The 25,377-nt window shown below is 45.4% G+C and overlaps 1 protein-coding gene across 3 annotated transcripts in view; it reads left to right on the forward strand.

The window, feature by feature from the left end:
* ATP10B (ATPase phospholipid transporting 10B (putative)) overlaps window positions 1-25,377 on the forward strand; it is a 330,102-nt gene that overhangs the window by 275,477 nt on the left and 29,248 nt on the right. For all 3 annotated transcript variants that reach the window (XM_057729720.1, XM_057729733.1, XM_057729726.1), the window contains 8 exons: window positions 3,830-4,021; window positions 5,807-6,407; window positions 9,104-9,213; window positions 11,473-11,599; window positions 14,767-14,951; window positions 19,497-19,818; window positions 23,634-23,710; window positions 25,050-25,175. In XM_057729720.1, coding sequence (XP_057585703.1) covers window positions 3,830-4,021; window positions 5,807-6,407; window positions 9,104-9,213; window positions 11,473-11,599; window positions 14,767-14,951; window positions 19,497-19,818; window positions 23,634-23,710; window positions 25,050-25,175 — 1,740 coding nt within the window. The remainder of the gene's footprint in view (window positions 1-3,829; window positions 4,022-5,806; window positions 6,408-9,103; window positions 9,214-11,472; window positions 11,600-14,766; window positions 14,952-19,496; window positions 19,819-23,633; window positions 23,711-25,049; window positions 25,176-25,377) is intronic.

Genomic DNA, 25,377 nt, shown 5'->3' on the forward strand with positions numbered 1-25,377 from the left:
CGTAAATAAATAAATAATATAATAAGTCTTAAAAGAAAAAAACTTACTGTGCGACCTTGGGTAAGACACCTAATCTCCCTGGGCAGCAGTTTCTTCGTTTGAAATACAGAGGTAACTGAGAGAATAATAGTACTCAATAGATAACATGCTCTGAGGATGCAGTGAGATAATGGACGTACTCAGAACATAAGAAACACTCCACAAACATGAGAACTATCATTACTGTTATGAGAAATTGGCTCAGAGTTCCTTGAATGGTGTTGGTAAACTGATAACAGATACCGGATGGACCCTGGAATCTGGTTAGAGGAGTTTGCATGGGAGCATTAATAAGGGAACACAGCTACTTTACCATGACTACAGAAAGGAAGACCCTAGACTTGCAATCAAGTGGTTTGACATCCAATTCTGGCTTTACACCAACTCACTGGGTGACATTGGTCAAGTCAGCGGATCTCTCTGGGTTTCAGTTAAGCGGGGGCTAATTTCATCTCCACTTGGGACTCTGAGAACCCAGTGAGATGGCATAAATGACATTGCTGGAAGGGTAGGATTAGCTTCATCACTGTGAGCTCTGGCTACGACAGCTGCAGTCAGAGGCAGAGAGGATGCTTTCTCCTTCCTAAGCTTTCTGAAAACAGGGTCCCTGTGTAGTATGGATGGCCCACCATGATTATTAAAGGGCAATGAAAAGAAATGCAGACTTGGTGCAGTTTGACTAGCACTCTTCCTTTTCATAAACAGGCTTTTTTTCTGGACGCTGTCCTCTTAAGATGGGATAAACAAAACGGAAGTGTAGGTGTTGGCTCTGGGAGAGCACTCCGAATGAAGGTCAGAACTCTAGACCACCTAGCGTGTGCCACCTCCAGTCCACTTCCCCTGGTCAACCTGCACTGTTGGAACACCCCACTCTCATCCCTCCAGCCATCCAGCTCCTCCACGTCTGTCTGGGTTTCCTCCCCTCTGGCTCTCGCCTATGCCAGCAGCCCTCCCTGGGGAGCTTAGAATCTGACTTCTGGAGTCATTGCACTTGATAGTCAGAGAAGACACAGTCTGAGGACTCTTACCCGGAAGGACATTTTTAATCTCAACTTGGGTTCTTGTTTGTAAAACTTGCTAGCTCATTGGCCCTAAGTCTTCACTCTGCACAAATCAATCAAGATTCCCTCAGTCCATCTTGTTCAATCATTGACCCTCTTTCTTCTAACCTTTAATTAACCTGTGAATTCTGAGCATTCATTTAAACGGTTTTGGTGGACACTTCTTTGCAGAATGGCTTTTGTCATATCTGAACGTCTGCTTCAAACAAAGCAATTGTTGCGGTTCCAGAAGATACAACTTCATGGGAAAGGCAGTCTCTGTCTTTCAGGCTCTTGATTTATCTCTAGAGAGATTAAACATGGACATAAGGAAATCGAATTTAAAATATAGGTCAATATGTAGTGAATTCTAGAGGGATAGTAGAAGTGGCAACTTACACAAAGATGTGAAAAAACTGGAAATCCATGAGTCAGATCCAGCCCATAGCTTTTTTTAAAAAAGAAAAAAAAAAAAAACAGTTCTCATATCATCTCTACTTTATCTTGAAAAATCCTGAGATCTGGCAAAATGTACCAGCCCTGGAGAATGTACTAGCAGAGCCGTTGCCCCCTTTTACATGAAGTGAGACTTGCCAGGTCTCACAGCCCTCACCATCCTATAGTGTCTTCCTCTGTAACTTGGCCAACTTCCCTCACTCACCTTACCTGCCTGACTCCTGTGGACATTCTAAGTTCAAGAGCCTGCTATCATGGCTCAGAAGACAGAGAACTTACCATGGGCTGGATCAGATCTCATGGGCCCGTGGAGTTCTCATGGTTATTGAAGTCTAGGAAGGATTTGGGTAGACCGGAGAGGACTTTTCAAATAGGGTGTGATCAGAGGCATAGGAGGGGAGTATACCCCTGGGAGGCAACAAACAGACCACCTGGCAGAGCTGAGGGTCCACAATGCAGAGTGGTGGGAATTAAGAATAGAAATGCATTGTTAGAGAAATGTACATCAAAACTACAATGAGGTATCACCTCACACCGGTCAGAATGGCCATCATCAAAAAATGCATGAACAATAAATTCTGGGGAGGGTGTGGAGAAAAGGAAACCCTCTTACACTGTTGGTGAGAACATAAATTGATACAGACACTGTGGAGAACAGCATGGAGGTTCCTTAAAAAACTAAAAATAGAACTACCATATGACCCAGCAATCCCACTGCTGGGCATATACCCAGAGAAAACCATAATCCAAAAAGAAAACATGTACCACAATGTTCATTGCAGCACTATTTACAATAGCCAGGACATGGAAGCAACCTAAATGTCCATCAACAGAGGAATGGATAAAGAAGATGTGGTACATATATACAATGGAATATTACTCAGCCATAAAAAGGAACGAAATTGGGTCATTTGTAGAGATGTGGATGGACCTAGAGTCTGTCATACAGAGTAAAGTAAGTCAGAAAGAGAAAAACAAATATCTTATATTAACGCATATATGTGGAACCTGAAAAAATTGGTATAGACGATCTTATTTACAAAGCAGAAATAGAGACACAGACATATAGAACAAATGTATGGATACCAAGGGGAAAAAGGGGAGGGATGGGATGAATTGAGAGATTGGGACTGACATATATATATACACACTATTGAGACTATGTATAAAATAGATAACTAATGACAACCTACTACATAGCTCAGGGAACTCTACTCAGTGCTCTGTGGTGACCTAAATGGGAAGGAAATCCAAAAAAGACAGCATGTATGTATACATATAGCTGATTCACTTTGCTGTACAGTAGAAACTCACACAGTATTGTAAAGCAACTATACGCCAATAAAAAAAAAAAAATGGAAATGCAAACTGGGAAATTATTTACTTATTTATTTATTTATTTATTTTTGGCTGTGTTGGGTCTTACTTGCTGCACATGGGCTTTCTCTAGTTGCAGCAAGCAGGGTCTACTTGAGTTGGGTCTTCGTTGCCATGCTCAGGCTTCTCATTGCCGTGGCTTCTCTTGTTGCAGAGCACAGGCTCTAGGCCAGTGGGCTTCAGTAGTTGTAGCCCATGGGCTCAGTAATTGTGGCATGAGGGTCCTAAAGCACACAGGCTTCACTAGTTGTGGCGCATGGGCTCAGTAGTTGTGGCTCGCAAGATCTAGAGCACAGGCTCAGTAGATGTGGCACACAGGCTTAGTTGCTCCATGGCATGTGGGATCTTCCTGGACCAGGGATTGAACCCATGTCCCCTTCTTTGGTAGGCAGATTCTCAACCACTGCGCCACCAAGGAAGTCCCTGGAAAAGAATTTAGATGCCAGGCTGAATTGATCGTGTTTACAATGAAGATCTCCTGGAGGTTTTTCAAGCTCAAGAATACCTTGAGGGAAATGGTATTTTAGGAGACTGAATGGGTGATACATATGAAGGGTTTGAAAGAAAAGACATGAAAGGCAGCCAGCTCACTTTAGAGGCTGATGCGGAAATTCAGGCTGGAGGCCTAGAGGGTCTGAGCCTGGCTGGAAGCATCAGGAATGAGGGGTGAATGGTGGGGAGACCCTGAGGGGGAAGAACTGTCAATGCCTATAACTGATGGACATGTGGGGTTGAGGGAAAAGGAGGAACCCAGTCAGAGTCTACAATGTCCAGGCCCAGGGGAGGGGAGACGTGCTGGATGCAGGACTGCAGGGAGGACTGTACTGGCCTTTCCCAGGCTTGAAAGAATCTGCTGGAGGGGGCCTTCCTCCCCAGTTCCTTCAAGAAAGACTCTGACCCAGGCCTTTCCCTCCCAGGAAAAAGATGTGACTCCAGATAAAAACCTCCTGACCAAGGTACGAGATGCAGCCCTGTGGCTGGAGAGCTTGTCAGACAGCAGGCCCACCAAGCCTTCCCTCTCCACCGCCTCCTCCATTGCTGACTTCTTCCTTGCCTTAACCATCTGCAACTCAGTCATGGTCTCCACAACCACCAAGCCCCGGCAGAGGGTAAGGACTGGTGATGGTGAGGATGGGATGGATGGGAGGAGGGAGAGGGGCAAGCCATGCACAGGGGGATGAGACACTTGGGTCCTAGCCACAGTGTTACCATTCCATCACTGTAAGACTTTGAATAGAGCTCTTATCCTCTCTGGGCCTCAATCTCCTCGTTTTATTTTATTTTACTTTATCTTGTTTTATTTTATTTATTTATTTATTATTTTTGGCTGCGTTGGGTCTTCGTTGCTGCACGGGCTTCCTCTGGTTGCCGCTAGTGCGGGCTACTCTACATTGCAGTGCTTGGGCTTTTCATTGCAGTGGCTTCAGCAGTTATGGCACGAGAGCTTCAGTAGTTGTGGCTCACAGGCTCTAGAACGCAGGCTCAGTAGTTGTGGCGCACGGGCTTAGTTGCTCCATGGCTTATGAGATCTTCTAGACCAGGGCTAGAACCCGAGTCCCCTGCATTGGCAGGCAGATTCTTAACCACTGCGCAACAAGGGACGTCCAAACCTCCTCATTTTTAAAATAAACTATAAAAAGTTCCATATGAGCTCTCTATGTAGGTTTTGCATTTTGCGTCTGTCTGTCTGCTGGGTAGATGTTAAAAGTTAAGATTTACTGAGCACTTGCTATGTGCCAGGCTCCATGCCAAACATGTCACCTGCACTCTCATTTAATCCTCATAGCCCAACAACCCTATAGGGTATGTCTTTGCATTTAACAAGTGAAGAAACAGTGGCTCAGAGAGCTTGAGTAACTTAATGAGGATGTATGGTGAATACGTGGCAGAACCATCTGTACAATTCTATAATCATATCATGGTATAGTGGTATCTGCTTTTTAATGGAGGGTTAAAAAATTAACACCATGTGTGAAGTTCTGCCAACTGGGAGATAATGCAGCTGGGTGGCCATTTATAGGAGGTTATACTTTGAATTATTTTTCAGTACTGAAGAGAGATTTATCTTTGATTATCCACATACACCCACCCAAGCTCCTTTCTAAGTGATGAATAATTCGGTGTTATAACATGTGGCCGCAAAATCAACAAAAAGAGGGTTCATCCAGGCACCAAACCAGAGCCCCCATTATTACACCCAGATTCTAAACTATCCTGAAAAGTTGGCAAGTTGTCAGAAGTCCTCAGGGAGCCTTGGGGGGCAGGAAGCATTATCTGAGAAATTCTTCTTATTTTCAAGAGAGAAAGAGGCACCGTTTGGGGAAGGACAGCATCCAATTCTCAATTTTCACATTAATGGGGAGGCTTTAGCTGGCCAGTAGCTCAAGAACCCAATCCCTGGAGTCAGACAGACCCAGATTTGAGACCCAGCTCTGCTACCTACACACTGAGTGGTCACAGCCAATTTAACCACTCTATGTCTCAGTTTCCTCATCCAGAAATTAGGATAAGATAGGATCCCCTAGTGTTGCTGGAAGGATGAAGTGAGATGCTACAAGCAGAAATAAAGCAGACAAGGCAATGGTGAGGGTTCAGGACACGTGAACTCCTACTATGAGTCTGGCTTTTGAATCCTTTGCTTTGCTTTGCCTGTGATCAGAGTGGGATGGGCATAACGTAGAGGAAAATGAGCATCCCCAATCCCTAGGAAGTCAGGGCTGCAAGGAAACCAGGGGCCTAACATGTTATAGGTTGGTAAACTAAGGCTCACAGAGGGAAGAGGACTTGCCCACCATCACTGAAAGCCCGAAATGAGATTCACATTCTGCCATAAGACAGCTTGATAGTTTTCCCAACCTGGAGAGTGACGTTCTCCTTCCCTCCTTTACCATAAGGTCATGGTGCCACCCTCAACCAAGGCTCTGGCGACATCCCTAGAGAAGATTCAGCAGCTGTTCCACAGGTTGAAACTTTCAAGCCTCAGCCAGTCATTCTCGTCCACTGCGCCCTCTGACACAGACCTGGGGGAGAGTTTGGGGGCCAAGATGCCCACCACAGACTCGGAAGAGAGAGACAACTCGTCTGTGTGCAGTGGCAGCTATTCTACCGATGGCGGCTACAGGAGCAGTACATGGGAGCAGGGTGACATCCTGGGGGCAGGACCGGGTGCCTCCCTGGAGGAGGTGCTGCAGGCTCCAGCCCTCGGCCTGGCCAGCCCTGAGCTCTGTTACGAGGCAGAGAGCCCCGATGAGGCCGCCCTGGTGCACGCTGCCCATGCCTACAGCTTCACGCTGGTGTCCCGGACGCCCGAGCAGGTGACGGTGCGCTTGCCCCAGGGCACCTGCCTCACCTTCGATGTCCTCTGCACCCTGGAGTTTGACTCAGTCAGGAAGAGGATGTCCGTGGTTGTGAGGCACCCGCTGACCGGTGAGATTATCGTCTACACCAAGGGTGCCGACTGCGTTATCATGGACCTGTTGGAAGACCCAGCCTGCGGTGAGTCCACCTCACCAGGTTCCAAGAAGAGAGGGCTCTGTCGTTTAACAGGCAGCGTGGAATGGTAACCAGAGGCTCAGGTTATACTGCCACTCAATCCAGCAGGTCCCAACTGGAACACAAGCCCTCAAAATGCTCTCCTCAGGAACTCCCTGGCAGTCCAGGGGCTAGGACTCCATGCTTTCACTGCCGAGGGCACAGGTTCGATCCCTGGTCAGGGAACTAAGATCCCAGAAGCGCTGCTGTGCAGCCAAAAAAGAGGGAAGGAAAAAAAAAAGATGCTCTCCTCAAAGCAGCTTCCTTAACATGCACTGCTTTTCGTGTCTCCATGACATGGAGAATTACAGAGCTCGTTATTAGCTTATCAAAGGCTTTGGGCAGTCTTGTCATAGAGGAACTTCTTTAACTTTACTTATCCCAGTTTCTAGTTTTCCAAACTCATTTAAAGATGGACTCTCCATACACAATTTTTTTTTCACCAGGACATCCATTAACATAGCCTAGAACACACTGTGGTCCTAACTCTTAGTTTTGGAGAGAAGCCAACTGAACCCAAAGAGAGAAGTGACTTAAGAGAAGTGGCCCAGCTAACTAGTGGTAAATCCTACGTGGAGGTATCCTGAATCCTGGTTCAGAGCTCTTTCCATGCCGCCAGGATACTGCATCTGGCTCGGTTCACTCTGGGAAGCCTCAGGTGGTCCTCTTTATCATCCCTTTCCCCAGCTGCCCCCAAATGGATTTTCATAAACTTGCTCCAAGCCAGAAAAGTGTTCCAAAGTCCCTACATATCAGTGTCCTATTTTGGAGTAGCGTGAATTAGTGTGCAGCCGCTTCCTGATTGCTAACAAGAAGACAGTTATGGGGCTATGATTCTCCCAGGATAGTAGATTCTAGCCAAGCTTTAGGATTGCCCGGGCAGCCCTGCGCCTCCTGCATTATCAGCTATGGATCAGAGCCAAGAGGTTCATGGGGATTGATGTGTGTTTAGAATGGGAGGGGAGCTAATTAAGTCTCTCCAGCCCCAGACTCTGGCAGACAAGTGAATTCAGTGTTTGTGAGTCAAGGGAGCGACGGCATTCTCTCCCTGGGCAACAGCCTTCCACGCTGCCCTGGAGATGTTTCTTTGTTCCTCACCTGCTTCCAAATTGGATTAGTGATGCCTCCAATAAAAGATCCACGTATAGTGCTACGATAAGATTCGAGAAACAAAGATTTCAAAAGGAGGGGAGAAAATAACCTCAGGTTTAAAAAATGAATGTTTGAACACTCAATTTGACCCTGAGGTTCCTGGTAGCCTGAGCAAAAAAGGTAAACTCACAGGCACACAGGTAGAAGGCAGAATGTATTTAATCTCAGGAGCTGATGTCTTTGAAAATAAAATACCGTAGATAGTGTCCAAAAAGACAAGGCACGAAGACTGTGCTTAAGGCACCGGGAAACCAGTAACAGCTGAACAATGAGAAAATAATCTTTGAAAGGATTTTTATACCGCATACAACAGCCTTAGAATAGTATCATGGAGAAAGTCAGAGCTTTGTTGGGTTTCCTTATACTTAACCTACTATTAAGAATTGTACTTTTAATTTTGCCTTATGTGGAGGGATGGACGAGGTGCATAAGATCTGTTTACTGCTTAGGGCTTCTAAAGATCTCAATCCAGTCAAGGTAGAGAAGGATTCTAAAGTTTTTTCCAGGCTCGGATTACAAAGTGCTGGCACTGACTACTGATGTCTGTAACATCTTAGATAAAGGAAGAGGTGATGGCATCAATCCTGCCCCATAACTGCCAAGCCAGGCAGAAAAATTCTTTTTTATCTGATAGAGAAAAGTACTGGAAGTTCAAAAGAAAAAGATACATTTCTTCTAAGAGAAACATATTATGTAGGACTTCAAAGGGGGGACTGTGAACAACACAATGAAATATTTTTCACACTAGATTTATAGGAATCCAAAAAATATTTTTTCTAAGCCCAACTCAGCAAACCCAGTATGGTGAGGAATGTAGCAATGAGGTTTAGGTCTGTAGCCGTCTTGGAATCAACTTGCAGTAACGACTAAAGTAGATGACAGAGAAGGAGATGAATAGGGATGTCTGAGACTTAGCAAACAGCCGGTCATCCAGGGCTAAACTGGCCACATGGAAAACTCCTTAGGTAACAACAAGCACTCAGACTTCCGGTCCCCTGATTCAGCAAGCCTTCAACATGACCTGCAAATCTCTAGTATGTGTTTAATTTCCCAGATGGTTATGATGCAAACAAGTGTTTGGGTTATCCATGTTTTGTTCCCCCTGCCCCACCTCCACAGCATGTGGGATCTTAGTTCCCTGACCAAGGATCAAACCTGTGCCCTCTGCAGTGGAAGCACAGAGTCCCAACCACTGGACCCCCAGGGAATTCCTGCAAACAGGTGTTTGGGAACAATACCTGAAACCACCTACCTTCCCTAAATGTACTTCTCTCAGCCAGACTTTTGATGACCAGATATAGGGAGCAGACAATGTAAGGACCCATGGGGTTACCACCTTCCAGGGCAGCCTGGGAGAGTTGCTCTGTGTTTGGGGGGCGGGGGGGTGCGGAGCATGGCGGGGAGAGTAGGGGTGTAAGGGAATTTCTCCTCTAAAGATTCCAGAGTGTTAGGAATGGGATCCCTAAGCATTTGTCCGTGACCTCATGGGGGACAATGGCTATTGACAGTGACTGACACTGGTGTGGAAAAGAAGGTGAGAAAAATACAAGCCCGGACCCAAAGGCATCTAGACTTGTATGCAAGAGACGGCCTTCGAACACTGTGCATAGCCAAGAAGGTAAGAACAAATTCCATGCTTAGTGGCTGAAGGCCTCGACCCTATTTCTGTCTTTTCTATTTCTTTTTAGAAGAGCCTCAATGTTGGTTGTTTTAATATTTTCAAAATTAGCTATCCTTACCACAAAGACCCACGACTTTGACAATTTTACTGGGACAGAAATCTGAATGGCAAGGTTCCTTATTAGTGTGACTTTGTGGTTCCTTGGTCTCCATGGTCTATGTAACTGATAAACTATGACTCATCATTTTTTTCACGTTACAATTTGGCCTTCAAATATTCTTTTTAACATTTGCGTTTGGAATTCGGGAGATTTTATACGATCACATACAAATCTAGATTTCTGGTTTCTCCTGAAAATGTAGAAAGTCTGGAAAACTGGATCTCCATTCTTTTTTTTTATTTTTTTATTTTTTTTATTTTTTGGGGGTACACCAAGTTCAATCGTCTGTTTTTATACACATATCTCCATTCTTGAACAGCTACGTAGCTGCAAAGAGCCGCGCAGCAGCTGCTGCATTTGAGGAGGGGCATATCTTTCTGTGATCTGGGATTGGTCACAATTCCTGCCACTCCGAGGGCATTGCCCTTGGCCCAGCTGTAGTCAAGTAGATAACCCACCTTATGCCCTGCAGGTCTTTCACATTGCAGCCCTTACAGGAGAGCAGGCAAAGAGCTATGAGTCCTAGAGCTGGGGCACCTATGAGGCACCTAAAATCAGATAGGGGAGCTACGATGGGCATACATTTCAAGATGGCTAGAAGCGGTTTCTCCTCCATAAATCCCCAGAGCTCTTCATCTCTGTTGTGGTGCTTAGTGCACCATAAAGTTTTAAAAGCACCCACTTTAAAGCCAGACCTACTAGGGAACAAGTCCCAATCTTACCACGTACCTGTGGTGTGACCTTGGGCAGGTTTCTTCACTTCTTTGAGCTTTGGGATGTTCTTATCTGTAAAACGGTGCTAGTGTTCCCTACCTCAGTTGTCATGGAGATTAGCTAAGGTAACACAGGTACAGTGCCTGGGACAGTGACCAGCACTTACTACTCTATATATTGTAATTATATCCTTACCACCTTTTTTTATTATTATTAATGAAATTATCTATTCCCTTTTTGCCTCCTCTGATAAGAGTGTTCTTCCTGGAGAGCAAAAGGCCTACCTGTGTTCCATTGGTTTTTCCTATAGTGCTGTGCATGGAGGGAAAATTAAAGAATATTTGATGCTTGAACAAAAGAACCATTCATTACCCTAAGAGACAGTGAGCATATAATGCCAACAGGGGTGTCTAAAAGTTCTGTGGACTCCAGAGGAGGAAAATATGCTCTCTGGTTGAATTCTTTTTTTTTCAAGCTCTTTATTGGAATATAATTACTTTATACTCTTGTACCAGCTTATGAGGTACACCAAAGTGAATCAGCTGTATTTATACATATATCCCCATATCCCCTCCCTCCCACGACTCCCTCCCACCCTCCCTGTCCTGGCCCTCTAGGGCATCACCCATCACCGAGTTGATCTCCCTTTGTTACACAGCAACTTCCCACTAGCTGTCTATTTTACAGTTGATTCTCTAGTTGAATTCTTTCAGCCATCGGGCACCTCCATTAGCTGATGGAATAGTCTACCAGGCTAGGCAAGATCTAGCCGCTGCTTACCTTTCCAGCCTCATTGCTGGTCCTCTCTACCTGTCTCTCCATCCTTAAGCCAACTGGTGTGTTCAAGGAACAGAAAGAAAGCCAAGTTCATTGCTGTTTCATGGCCTTTGAACTTGCCCCTCCCCATGACTGATTCCTTCTCATCACTGGATCTCAGCCTATAAGTCACCTTATCTAAGGGACCTGACGATCCAAATGAAATAACCCCTCTTCCCACAGCTATCCCCCTACCCAGTCACAGGCCACCATATCACCCTCTTTGTTTTCTGCTAGAACTCCTTGAAATGATCCATGCTTGGATAATGTCTCTCGCCCTCCACTAGCATGTAAGCCCAGGCCTGTAAGTGCTCTTGTCTGTCTTGATCACTGCTATACCTCCGGTGCCCAGAGCATCACAGGGGCTCAACAGAAGTTTGGTGGTAATGGAACATGAAGATCCATCCTTCAACAATTCAAGAATCTAAAAAAAAAAAAAAAAATCATTGAGGGGAAAGCCCCAGCTAATTGTACAGTGAAGCTCAAACTGCCCCATAGGAGGCCCAGTACATGGGCAGGGAGAGGGGGTCACCCAGAGTTGTGAATGAGCCTCTTCCTGTCCATAGGTCTTAAGTGAAGAGGACTTCCAGCGATGGGCCAGTTTCCGGCATGAGGCTGAGGCGTCCCTCAGTAACAGAGATGAGCTTCTCATGGAGACAGCACAGCATCTGGAGAATCGACTCACCTTACTCGGTAGCTAAAAATAAGTTATCATTACATTTTTAAAAAGGAATGTGGCAAGCTGGAAAGGGAGTTCTTGGCCTTGATTCTGACACCGCTACAAATGCGTCTCAATTAGGAGCCTCCCTGGGGTGCACTTCCAGGCCTTTGGCACCAATGGGCTGTGCCGATATCCAACCCAGACTCCACATGCAGCTTCCCGGGGATGCCCCAGGAGCATTCCCGCACTCCCTGCTGGATGGAACCTGTTGCTTCTCCTCCAGTCATTCAAAGGTTTATTGAGGCTATGTGCCAAGTAGCACTCTTAGGTATTGTGGCTACAACAGGGAACAAGAGCCACGGACCCTGCCCTCCCAGAGCTCAGCGTCTCGCAAAGAAACTTGGACAATTAAACAAGTAATTTCGACAGAATGGGATGAGAGCTGGGCTGGCAGATGTACCTGGTGGATTGAAAGCACATAGGAGAAGGTACCAACCCAGTGTGGAGCCAAGGAGGGCGCAGGATGATCAGAACTGAACAGAGAAAAGGAGCTGGTCAGAGGGGGAGGGTGTTCCAGGAGAGGAAAGGGCCCGAATGAAGGCCTGGAGGCAAGAAAGCCTGGGCTGGGGTGGAAACTCAGAGGTCTGCTATGGCTGGACCATGGAGTGCGGGGGAGATACATGAGGTGAGAGAGGTCAGCGGGGTGCGGGTTATGAAGGACCATATAAATCACATGCTAAAGGTTTGGAGAGGGGAAGGGAGTCAAAGCAGGGACGGATTTGTGTTTTACAAGAATCACCCTGCTGCTGTAAAGAAGTGTACACGTTAGATGGGCACTCTGGGGGAAAGATGGAAAGCACCAGCTAAGAGACAGCGCTGGATTTCTGTTGAAGGAAAAGCGTTGTCAGGGGAGAAGGGGGAGGCTTTGTTTATCAGATTAATCTCCTCACAGCTTGGGAACAAGATCTAGGAAAGGTGATGCCTGAACAGCAGGCACATACCGGCCAAGCGTCAAAAGCCTTCTTTCATTTTGGGAGGTAGTGCTGACCTGGGGATGAGGGCCACATCTTGGCCCTGAGGAGATCTTGCCGTGTGCTCAGGGACACATCCCTGCACCTCTCTGAGCCTTTGCACCTCCTCTGGATAAATCACACTCCACAAGCTCTCAGGCAGTGAAGGGGGCATTCCCAGGTAATAAGAAGATGGTAATACTTCTTCATATGTAAAAGGTAGCAGCAAGATTGGGTTGGATGGGTAGCAAGCAAGGAGGAGACAGTTTTGCTCCCTACACCCTTCGGCCTTTTGTTTCCCGTGTTTGGACTGCAGGGACCTTTGTCTGCTGCCTCACGAGGCCCCCTGGAAAGCTAGCCTCGAGAACCCATTTTAACAGGAACTGGAGGGTAGTAGTCCAGACAGCTCCATCCAGCACCCCAGGCCACCACCGGAATGTCATCCCATTAGAGCACCTGACCCCCTTCACACCCTCTCCCCTAAGGTTTTTTTGTTTCGGGGAAGTCTTCTGGCCTCAGCTGGTAAGAAGGGCCCCTGAGCTGGTTGTGCATGAAAGAGACAACACTTGTCAAGACCCGTTGGCTTCCCTGGTTGCGAAGGCTCTCGCCACCTTCCTGTTTCATTTTCTCTTTCACACAACTACATGTCTTTTTCCTCCTCTCTCCTTCACTCCGCCTCCCTGGAACACACATCAGCTCAGTCTCACCGTCCAGGCTAACGCTCAGAGGAAAAGATGGGGCTCGAGCATCACTTTTCACGGGGTTGTTTACCTGCGCACTTGGGCCTGAAATACAAAGCAGGCACATTTCAGGATAGAAAGGTTTATTTTTCTTTCCTCGAGGTGGCTTGGGATGAAGAGGACTAAGGCTGGGAAAAGAGATTTCATCCTACCACCAAGAAACTGCCATGCCATTAAAAAGCTGCCACGCATTCACACAGAGTCCCACGATATTAAATGATCTTTTCAATATGCATCCAGCATGACTGCTTTGCCAACCTACTGTCACTCGAGATTATGAAAAGAAATTGTTAACTGTATCTCAATAAAAGTTCTAAAAAAAAAAAAAAAAAAGAAAAGAAATGGCATGCCTGTTCCTGTCCACAGTGAAATGGGCAGCCATTAGTCTGTGGTCTGAAATGAATCTCAATTTAAATGCAGATTTATTTTTGCTTAATCACTTAGCCACTATTAGATATTTGGGTATATATTCATCAAGGTTGGCTCAAAGAATGATGGAATCCACATCTTTAGTTCCCTCCCAGAATGTTATCAAAAACCCAGGTCTCTATTAATCCTGCAGGGAGCACTTGCAGAGCAAAGATTTCAGTCTCTGCACGTCTTTCCCCTCCTGCTGCCGCCACGCCAGGCCAGCCCGGCCAGCCCCGCAGGCTCTCCTCTGTCTGTTAGCCGTGAATCTCATCCCGCTCCCTCCACCCTCCAATTCACTCTAGAATGAGCTTATTAAAATCAAAAACTGATCGCATCACTCTCCAACTTAACTCCCTTTAATAGCTTTGTTTGCTACCAAATAAATGCCAAATCCCTTCATGCCCTGAGACTCTGCCTATCCAACTCCGCCCCTCCTTGCCCCGCCTCCTCTCTCACCCTGTTCTGCCTCTCTTTTTTTGTTTGTTTCATTCTGTGTTTTTAACTTTTTGGCTGCACCTTGCAGCCTGTGGGATCTTAGTTCCCTGACCAGGGATCGAATCCGTGCCCCCTGCATTGGAAGCATGGAGTCTTAACCACTGGACCGCCAGGGAAGTCCCCCTGCCTCCCTTCCTGTGTCTTCTTCTACTCTGACCTCTGGGCTTTCAAACATGCTAATCCCTCTGCCTGGAATCTCTTTCCCCACCTTTTGGGTTTATCTTCCAGGTCTGAGCTTAAATGGCACCTCCTCAGCAAGGCCTTCCTTGACCTTCCGGAAGAGGTCTCCTGGTACATGTTTGCCCAGCACCCTGGGCTTCTCTCCTCACATAGCTTTGTTATCAATCCTTATTCAACAGGCCTTTGAGCGCTGAGAGGGTGGGACCAGCTCTGTCTATTTCACTGCTGTATCCTGGGTGCTTAGCACAGCATAGAACATGGGAGATAGAGAATAATCATTGCCTGGCATGATAGGGCTTTGGGGAAATTAAGCAGCTACTTTTTCAACATAAATGTGAGCTCTGATGTCTTTAATCACTCAAGGAGCCACTGGGATCGAAGACCGTCTGCAGGAAGGAGTTCCAGACACAATCGCTGCTCTGCGGGAGGCTGGGATCCGGCTCTGGGTCTTGACTGGAGATAAGCAGGAGACAGCAGTCAATATCGCCTATGCCTGCAGACTGTTAGACCAGACGGACACTGTTTACTCCATTAACACAGAAAGTCAGGTGAGGCCAAAGTAGAGCCCAGATGTCCAAGAGCAGAGCAGCTTCTAGGCCAACAGGAGACAGGACTGATTATGGGTGGGATTTGGATACACAGGAGAAGCACCCCTACCCCCAAATCTTGGAGCTCAGAGGGTCCTGGAAGGCATATAGCCCAATATCCTCTGCTCTATCCCCACATATGGTTGACCAGTCTAGTTATATTACATCTAGCAGTACAAAGTAGCAAGCTGTACCTTTCTTGAATTTCATTCTTGTCCCAATCTCCCCATTCTCACATATGAGAATCTGAAGACCATGGCGTGGCGGGGGTGGGGGTGGGGGGACATGGCGGGGGGGAGGGGTGGAACAAGTCACCTGCCCAGGGCCACCCTGGTCTTTTTGGCTGCGCTGGGTCTTCATTGCCGCATGCAGGCTTTCTCTAGTTGCGCTGAGTGGGGGCTACTCTTCATTGTGGTGTGCTGGCTTCTTATTACAGTGGCTTCTTTTGTTGTGGAGCACGAGCTCGAGGCGCAAGGGCTTCAGTAGTTGCAGCACACAGGCTTGGTAGTTGCGGCACATGGACCCTAGAGCGCAGGCTCGGTAGTTGTGACGCATGTGCTTAGCTGCTCTACAGCATGTGGGATCTTCCCAGACCAGGGCTCGAACCCATGTCCCTGCATTGGCAGGGGGATTCTTAACCACTGAACCATCAGGGAAGTCCCCCTGGTCATTTCTGATAGACTAAATCTAGAATGAGCTTCTCCAGGCAGGCCAGTGCTATTTGCATTATACCAGACTGTTTGCTCACAGAACCTCAACTGTTTGTTTCTTATACTTTGGATTAACTCATCCATTGAAAAACCCCAGTTAAATACAAATGATCCTGAGTTTAAATTTTCAGCTCCAATTTGTATGTCAAGTTGGTTGCCACAGAATAAAACTTGAAGGAAATGTTACATGAAACCAGTGTGTTTTGATGGGATGGGGGAGAGAGAGAGATAAGCCAAGTTTGAAAACTGCAATTTTCAGCCTGAATAGGTTGTGAGTGGCAGGGAGCAAGGTTTGGAGGGAGAAGGCTGTATAAAGTCTAAAGAAGCATATTTAAAGTTGTAACACACTTGTATATTTAGGAGGGAAACAAAATCTATTTTAATGATGCAAACTGCAGAAAGTAACGTTCCACTTTATCCTTGGCCGATGAATATGGGAAGTAGGTGTTGAGTTTGCTCCTATCAAAGGGAGCAGGATTGGATTAGATGTGAGGTGGTAAGAAGGAAAGTAGTGGGTTGCAGGGGTGGTGGGTGGAGGGCACCTGGAGACCTAGAACATACCATAATAAGAAGGATGGAGAGAGGGAGGAAGATGAAAGACAGAAAGAGAGGCAGGAAGGATGATGGAATCTCACTCCTTCACTTTTGCCTGAGGCTGATCTGGACACAGAACAGACATTTACAGGTTTCAATGTGGTTTTCATTCCATGAAGAATCCACACACGCATCTTTTTTAAAGAGGTAGTGAATCCTAATAAAAGTGCTGGAGGCCCTTTAGATGAATTGGAAAAATCATTTATTTTCTTGTCAGGTGTACAGATTATGCTATGATTAGATTAAACCCCAATGAATTTTCAAAATGAAAATAATCTGAGGGAAATCTTGGCATTAACATACACTTAGGGAAGAAAGTAATTTGCAGCTTGCTTGAGTGCTTGATCCCTGTAACAGTGTGGATGTCTGCCTGCCCCGCTTGCAATGGAAATTCCATTTGCCGTGATCATTTCACTTCTGTGGATTCTAGGAGGGGGATATCAACAAGCCTGTGAGTCCTCCTGAGGGGGATGGAGTGGGCTTCTGTGGCTTCCGTTAAATGCCAGGCCTTCCTGTAGGCATCCTGAAGATGTTTGTTGATTAATTAGCCAAAGTTCCCCAGGAACAGTGAGCCACACTCCAAGTTGAGCTCGGTCACTGTCAACAATTTTAAAGCTGTCCATGACCCTCCAAGATGGTGCTTGAATATTGGGCCCTGTCCACACCCCTGGGGCCCACTCAACCTGAAAGATGGCTTTCTCATCCCCTTGAAAAAGTAGAGGGTGCAGAGATATGTTAAGACAGAAACAAGGGAAACCCATTCTAAATCTCTTATTTAAAACCCAGTTTAATATAATTACATATTTGCTGGATATTCCCTCCAAGGGTTTTAATCTGCCTGATTCCATATAAATTGATTTAGGACTACAGTTTCTCTGTTATGTTATCTTAAAGCTATAAGCAAGTTATGGGACCTGTCTAGACCTCAGGGTTCTCATGCATAAAATGAGTGAATTATTAACCCATCACTGGAAGTGTTGATCTGTCAAGGAATTTTATTTTATTTTTCTTTAATATATTTTTTTATTATTATTATTATTTTTTGGCTGCTTTTGGGTCTTCCTTGCTGCATGTGGGCTTTCTCTAGTTGCAGTGAGCAGGGGCTACTCTTCATTGCAGTGCTCGGGCTTCTCATTACAGTGGCTTCTCTTGTTGGGGAGCACGGGCTCTAGGTGCTTGGGCTTCAGTAGTTGTGGCACACGGGCTTAGTTGCTCCACGGCATGTGGGATCTTCCAAGAGCAGGGATCGAACCCATGTCCCCTGCATTGGCAGGCGGATTCTTAACCACTGCGCCATCTAGGAAGTCCAGAAAGTTGTATCTTGAGATGGGATCTGCTCTTAGTGAAGATGCTGTGAAGATGGTTGAAATGACAACAAAGCATTTAGAATATTACATAAATTCAGTTGATAAAGCAGTGGCAGGTTTGAGAGGATTGACTCCAATTTAGAAAGTTCTACTGTGGGTAAAATGCCACCAAACAGCACTGCATGCTGCAGAAAAATCACTTGTGAAAGGAAGAGACCATCAATGTGGCACGCTTCATTGTTGTCTTATTTTAAGAAATTGCCACAGTCACCCCAACCTTCAGCAACCACCACCCGGATCAGTCAGCAGCCATTGACATTGAGGCAAGACCTTCTACCAGCAAAAGGATTACAACTTGCTGAAGGCTCAGATGACAGCACTTTTTAGCAATAAGTATTTTAAGTAATATGTGTACACTGTTTTTTTAGACACAATGTTATTGTACACTTAACTAGACGACAGTATAAACATAACTTTTATATGCACTGGGAAACCAAAAAATGCATGTGACTCACTTTATTGCAATATTCACTTTATGGCAGTGGTCTGGAACCAAACCCACAATATCTCCAAGGTATGCCTGTATATACTGTGTGCCAACCCCAGCTTCCAGCAAGGACTACCTTGATTTCTTTCCCAGAGAAGTGCTTCGGGTATAACCACCTACTCCTGAACTACTTCCTGTCGCCCCTCTAGGTTCTGTGCACACCCTATTGCTTGCAGTGCTCAGTTTAGCATTCCCTAAAGGAAGCCTCCAGAGTAATGAACTGCAGTTCTATTCACTGCAGAAGAAATTATTCCAATATTCTCAGAAGCTTCTAGATCAATGGTCTCCAAACTTGTCTTTTCAGAACAACCTTCATAATCTTTGCCTAAATCCACATATTATCTATACTGTTGTTTATTTAATGATTTAGTTTACATAGACTCACTTTGAACTTTTTAAAATTTATTCTTAGAAGAATGTTTTAGCACCACAGTAAATGAAAAATCATCACCCCTTGCCACAAATAAAAGAACACTGCTAAATAAAGACCCTGTGAACAAAACAATGCAATTAAAATTGATAATCCAGCTGACTGCCACCACTTTTCTCTATCTTTATTTAAAAGTGATGTTTAAAGAAGTGAAAGAGGTGCTAAGGATATATTTAGATCCAAGATCTGTCTTTATCTTTGATACAATCAAAAGTAATGGAGGAGAACTGATAAGAGGAAATAACTTCTTCACCATGTTTCAAGGTAAACATCAGAAAAAAAATCAATAAGAAGTTTCTTTAAATCAATAAGACTCATATACGTGGTCAGTTTTAACCAGTATGACCAATACATTTATACCAACGGATAAACATGCAGTCAGTGTATTTTTTCAGGTAAGATGCCAGAATTTGCGTCATAACAATCTGCTTCCCCTACTAAGCTGGATGACCTTGGGCAAGTTACTAAGGATTTCACTGTTGCAGTTTCCTCATCTCTCAAGTCAGTAATACCCACCCTGCTTACCACACGGGAATGTTCTGAGGAACAAGGAGAACAGAGATGACTTGTGAGAAAGGGAAAGCACAATACCAGCATGACACATTGTCATCATTTACCATCATATCACTATCATTTATTCCATTGTATCATCCCTGTAAAAGTCCCCATCTTGCTGAGCTCTCTCCATTCCCATTCCCAAGCTTTCTCGCCTGTTCTGGCCATTAATTTGGTTCCAAATTACTGTTGCTTTGATGCTGTTTGAAATATTGCAGAGAAATATCAAAATCAGAAAGTGATTCCTAGGTCATCTCTATGGTGGTAGAGTTTATAACTCTTTTACTAAAGAATAAAGTGAGATTCTTAACCTGTTTCCAGTATTCCTCACTAACACTAAATTTGTTACCCTGCCTTTTCTAGGAAACCTGTGAATCCATCCTCAACTTGGCATTGGAAGAGGCAAAGCAACTTCATGGACCTCAGAAGCCAGACCACAAGCTCTTTGGGTTCCACCTGCCTTCTGCAACACCAACCCCTGCCTCAGGAGCTGCAGTTCCAGACGTTGGATTGGTCATCGATGGGAAGACGTTGAATGCCATTTTCCAGGGAAAACTGGAGGAGAAGTTTCTGGAGTTGACCCAGTATTGCCGGTCTGTCCTGTGCTGCCGCTCTACCCCGCTCCAGAAGAGTATGCTCGTCAAGCTGGTGCGAGACAGACTGAGAGTCATGACCCTTTCCATAGGTACCCGTCAAGCGGAGATGTGGGGGCAGCTGGGCAAGGCCACTCTGGACCATGGGTGAGGGGTCAGGTACCACAGTCAGGATGCTCAGGCTGAGGGTCACTGTCTTAGAGGGAGAGAGGTCAAAGTGACAATCAATCTGCGGCAGCCAGCAGATGGGCAGAGGCTAAGTAGAGTGGAAAGGTGAATCCAAGTTCTCAGGAAGAGCAGGTCCGCTAAGGAGAAGGCAGGGCTTGGATGGAGGCCAAAGCCAAGAGGGGTCTCACGCTTCCAGGTAGCTCGAGATACATTTAGTCCCACTCCCTTCTGGGATGCAGACCATGTGCCCTTGCATACTTAACACATGGCACGATACCATGCACCTCAGGTGCCTGTGAACTTGATATTCAAGTTTAAGCTGAGTGTTGCTGGCTGGTGGGGAGATTCTCAAAGTGGAGCCTGCCCCACATTTAATGTTGTATGTTCATTTCTAGATATAAGACACCACTCAATAAACGCTGGCTTGTAAGGTTGATGAAGAATTGCTCACAGGAGATTAAATTTTAGTCGTGGTTGAGGCAGAGAAATTAACGCTGTCCTTATGTCAAGCCTTCCAGGAACAACCAAACCTGGTTTACAAGAATCCTCATGATCTGGGCTCCATTACTTCTCCAGCCGTCTTTCTCCCCGCAGCCACCTTCCTGCCCCCAACATTCAGCAGTCCATGTTCCAGCCACATGAAGCTGCTTACCATCCTCCAGGAGCCTCGTCCTCTCTGGCTTCTTGGCCTTTGCTCAAGCCATTTCCTCTGTAATACCTCCTCTAGTCCCGCCTAATGTTCCTTTACTCCATAGTCTCCCACCCACAGAGCTCCGCAGTGCCATGAGGCCTCAGTGCTGGGCTGCCGGGAGACCAGGAGTTCCTTGCGTGGAGGGACAGTGTCAGTCTTATTCAATCCCATCCCATGCCTGGCGCATAACAAGCACATGGTCAACACTGCTTTCGTTTAAGGACATTCTTACAGATGGTTGAGGGTCTCTTCCTCCTACACAGACATGGAAAGAGATTTTCTTTCCTGGCATTTCAAATAAGAGGCCTACTTTACATTGGGTTTTATTTTTCTCCTGGTCTTCTGGTAAAAATAGTTTATAGCCAGGAGGGAAAAAAAAAAGGGGGGGGGGAGTGGGCATAAAGAATACAGGGAGCAGAGCTTTAGCAACTGCATCCTAATTTTATCCCCTCAATTGTCCTCTTCAAAACTTCAGACACATTCAAGGCAACAGCCTGGGACTGATTCCCAGAGGTGAGAGCCTGGCTTCACTGCCACAGCAGCAGAAACAAAACCAGCAGGGCAAGAAGTAGCAGGGTGCCACACCTCTACGTCCACGGGCTTGCTAACGGAAGAGAGTAAAAGATGGATTTGTTCTGCCACAGGGAAGATGGAAATCATGCACTGCTGTGCTGACAAGATAAAAGGCATCATCAGAAGAGTCACAGCTACGCACAATGACAAAATTGGAGGTTAACGAATTTTGTTGCCAGATAATTAGAAGAACATTTTCTCCACAGTCTCTATTAATATCTCTGTGAAAATCTCTATAATATCTCTTATCAATTGAATTGTAGATTATTATGAGAACCTACTGGAAAAACAGGTGGGGCCAGGAAAAGAATGAAGGCAGTTCAGTCTACAAATCGGGACCCTCAGGCTGAGTCAGCCCACTGCATATTTTTGTAGCGATGCTAAGACTGGTTTTGTATTTTTAATGGTAAAAGGTGTAAAAACTATTAGCCTCTCAGCAAGAACAGTTGTTCAGTTTTGCTTCTTGGCCGACAAAGCCTAAACTATTTACTATCTGGCCCTTTACGGGAAAAGTTTGCTAAATTCTAGTCTGATGGATAAGGCTTCGTAGTCTGATGGAAAAGCCAGGCTTGTGAGGAAGACCTTATTGTTCAGAGCTGTGCTGTTCCCACACGGTTGCTACCTGCTCTATTGTGGCTATTTAAAGCTAAATTCAAAATTAAATAGAAATTCACCAGCCACATTTGAGTAGTCATCGGGGGCTAATGATTTTCAAATTGGACAGTAAAGATATAGGACATTTCTATCACAGAAAAAAATCTGTTTGACGGTGCTGGTATAAAAGGTGGCATGTGTGTGTATATATTTCCATGCCCTAACCTCCAGTGTCCTGAAACAACTGATTCTTTGACTTGGAACTCAAGGTGACTCAATGTACCTCAAGCCCAAAAATGAGTCAATCCCATGTTCCTATATTCCGAAACATCACTGAACACTGTCCCTGTCCATGGATACCACTGGCAATTCTGGTGACATAGCGCGCAGCATGCCAATTGTCTTGATGTGGTATGTTAAGTGATACCAAGCTAGGAGAGAGATGCTGCCCCTGGGATCAGAAAGATCTTAGTTCAGTCTTCCTGGGTCCCTTCACTACCTCAATTACCCTTGCTGAGCCCCTATGTTGCACACATTCTCCATTTGCTTCCCCGTGAAGCCCATTGTAACATCTGTGAAGGCCTTTTTGGCAAACTGTGAAGTACTGCCCAAGGCTCACATACCATCATATTCCTAATACCTCACATTGTACCTAAAAGACACAATAAATGTTTGTTAAATGATGAAGAAAAAGTAGAGCTTCTTGTCTAAAGAAGAAGAGATCTCTCAGGCTAAATGACTGTAGCAGTGACTTTTCCTATAGGACTGTTCAGAGCAACATTAAAAGGATTCAATTATGTACAAAATAAGGACAATTTTTTTTTTCATTTTGCAATGTTTTATTTTCACCCAGTCATGTATTTTGAGCTTCACCCAAACTGATTCAAACAGGTCTTGCCCACTCTTTTAACTGTCTAGTATTCCATGAAATGTAATACCCTGCTTTATTTATCCATTCCTCTATTCAAAGATTTTTTTTTCTTTTGAAAATATTAGTTTTACTTTTGGTTACATTTTTAAGCCGTGCATTTGGAACCATATTATGAAGTGTTCCATATATAGGAAAGGCTGTAAAGAGCATGCATGTGATGTAAAGAATAACATGTGAATGGAGCCCCAAGGACAAGGATGCACTCACACCCCTGAAACAGCCTCAGGTTTGGCGGGGACTGGTGTGGACAGGCCAGGGTGAGTGGGTCTGGTTTCTCACTCGAGGTTGGCAGGGCTTCAAATACCCCATGAAGACATGAAAAGACATCATTCATGAAGGTTAAGATGAAACTTGCTAAAATAGAGACAATTTAGAGCCACTTGTATAAAACTTCTCATTGCCTGGAATATTACTCAGCCATGAAAAGGAACGAAATTGTGTCATTTGCAGAGACGTGGATGGACCTAGAGATTGTCATACAGAGTGGAGTAAGTCAGAAAGAGAAAAACAAATACCGTATAATATTGCTTATATGTGGAATCTAGAAAAATGGTACAGATGAACTGATTTGCAAAGCAGAAATAGAGACACAGATGTAGAGAACAAACATATGGATACCAAGGGAGAAAGAGGGGGTGGGATGAATTGGGATATTGGGATTGACATATATACACTATTGATACTATGTATAAAATAGATAACTAATGGGAACCTACTGTATAGCACAGGGAACTCTACTCAATGCTCTGTGGTGACCTAAATGGGAAGGAAATCCAAAAAAAGAGGGGATATGTGTATACTTATAGCTGATTCACTTTGCTGTACAGCAGAAACTAACACAACATTGTAAAGCAATAATACTCCAATAAAAATTAAAAAACAAACAAAAAAAAAACTTCTCATTGTCACACAGCAGTTGAATCAGGACCTCATGACCTCTGTCCTTTCAGGTGATGGAGCAAATGACGTAAGCATGATTCAAGCTGCTGATATTGGGATTGGAATATCTGGACAGGAAGGCATGCAGGTATTGTTTCCTTCAACTCTTCTTATTTTCTTACTCTCCTTTACCCTTACTGGTGAGTTAAGGAATTCCCCACAGTGTTGGAGGAATTTCTCTCAAACAGCTTTGCATAATTATCATCTGAGAGGCAGAGGGGCTTCCCTGCCAATACATAACCTCCATCACTGCATCCCTACTGCCCAGCCCTTCAGAACAGAGATCGAAGGATGCTTGGCTTTTTACAGACAATGGCAATACCTGTGTTCTAAAGCCAAATAGTACGCAATCATTCAGCAAAACCTAAGATTTTCCCTGATTCCGTGCTTCTTCCCTGTAACCTCCACCACATCCAAAATTGCAAAGCCCTCTGTGAGCAGCAACAGATGTAAAGACATTGGAAAACATTTTTTAATTGTCATTTTAGTCGTGATGGCTAGCTGGACCTACAAATTGCTTGGTGTATCTTAAAAGTATACTAAAATTACTCAAAATTCAGCTTGGAACAAGCATACTAACGAGCTGCTAATATTCCCCATTAAAACAGACCCCACTTTGTCGTTTTGAACCATTAACAATTGTATTCCCACTCCCAGTGCAGACATTAGGTGTTGCCTAAATTTGTTGACCAAGAGGAACAAACACTGTCACCTTCTGAGTGTCTATCACAGGCCGGCACTCTATTCGCACTTCACATTTATTATCCCAGTTAATTTCAGCAGTCACCACCACCGTGTGTGTTAGGGATTGGTATTCCACTTTTTCAGATGAGGAAACTGAGGCTGAGAGAGCTTAAACACCCTGACCAAGACTCAGACCAGAATTTATAACCAGGCATGACCTCACAGTCTTAAAAGTACTATGAACTGGGCCTTGTTCTGAGTCATCCCAAGGGCAGAAGACACATCTTAGCTCCACGGAAAGGAAAAGCTATCCAACCATCAGCTCCACCTGAGAGTGGAGCAAATGGCCTGCCTCAGGAGGTAGCCAAGGGTGTTGAGAGGTTTGAGGATCACTTGCATGGAAGCTCCTACTCTCTGGTCAACCATCACATGCCTAGCATGGTGCCCAACATACACTGGTTCACAATAAATGCCTGTTGGATAAGTGGAAAGAGGTGAAGGGCCAGACCAGACCACTGGTCCCTTCTGACCTGCCCTCCTTGGATTCTAGGGAGGTTTGCATTTCCCGGAGGAGAGGGTTGGGTCTCAGAGTCCAAAAAGCCACCCAAGTGTGCTACATCTGACAAAGGGTCTTTTGGACCCTACCGGCTGTGGACCTGGAACAGAGTACCATCCTCAAGGGAGCCTCTTTGGTGCACTGGCAGCCGTGGGTGGAAGCTGATGTGTCTGTTCTGCCCTCTCAGGCCGTCATGTCCAGTGACTTTGCCATCTCCCGCTTCAGACACCTCAAGAAGCTGCTGCTTGTGCACGGACATTGGTGTTACTCGCGCCTGGCCAGGATGGTGGTGTACTACTTCTACAAGAACGTGGTGAGCAGCCCTGCGGTAACCTCCCACCCGGGCCTTGGGAGTCCTGGCCAGGGGAACCCGCTCTCCCCACTGTGATAGACAAAGCATCTCTGCATACGGAAATGAGTCAGGCTGACCTGGATTTTGAATCCTGAAACTGTCTCTTACTAGCTCAGTGACTTTGGGCAAGACCATTCAGTTCTCCAGGCCTCCATTTCTTCTT

The sequence above is a fragment of the Hippopotamus amphibius genome, chromosome 1 (assembly GCF_030028045.1).
Source record: "Hippopotamus amphibius kiboko isolate mHipAmp2 chromosome 1, mHipAmp2.hap2, whole genome shotgun sequence".
Taxonomy (NCBI): domain Eukaryota; kingdom Metazoa; phylum Chordata; class Mammalia; order Artiodactyla; family Hippopotamidae; genus Hippopotamus; species Hippopotamus amphibius.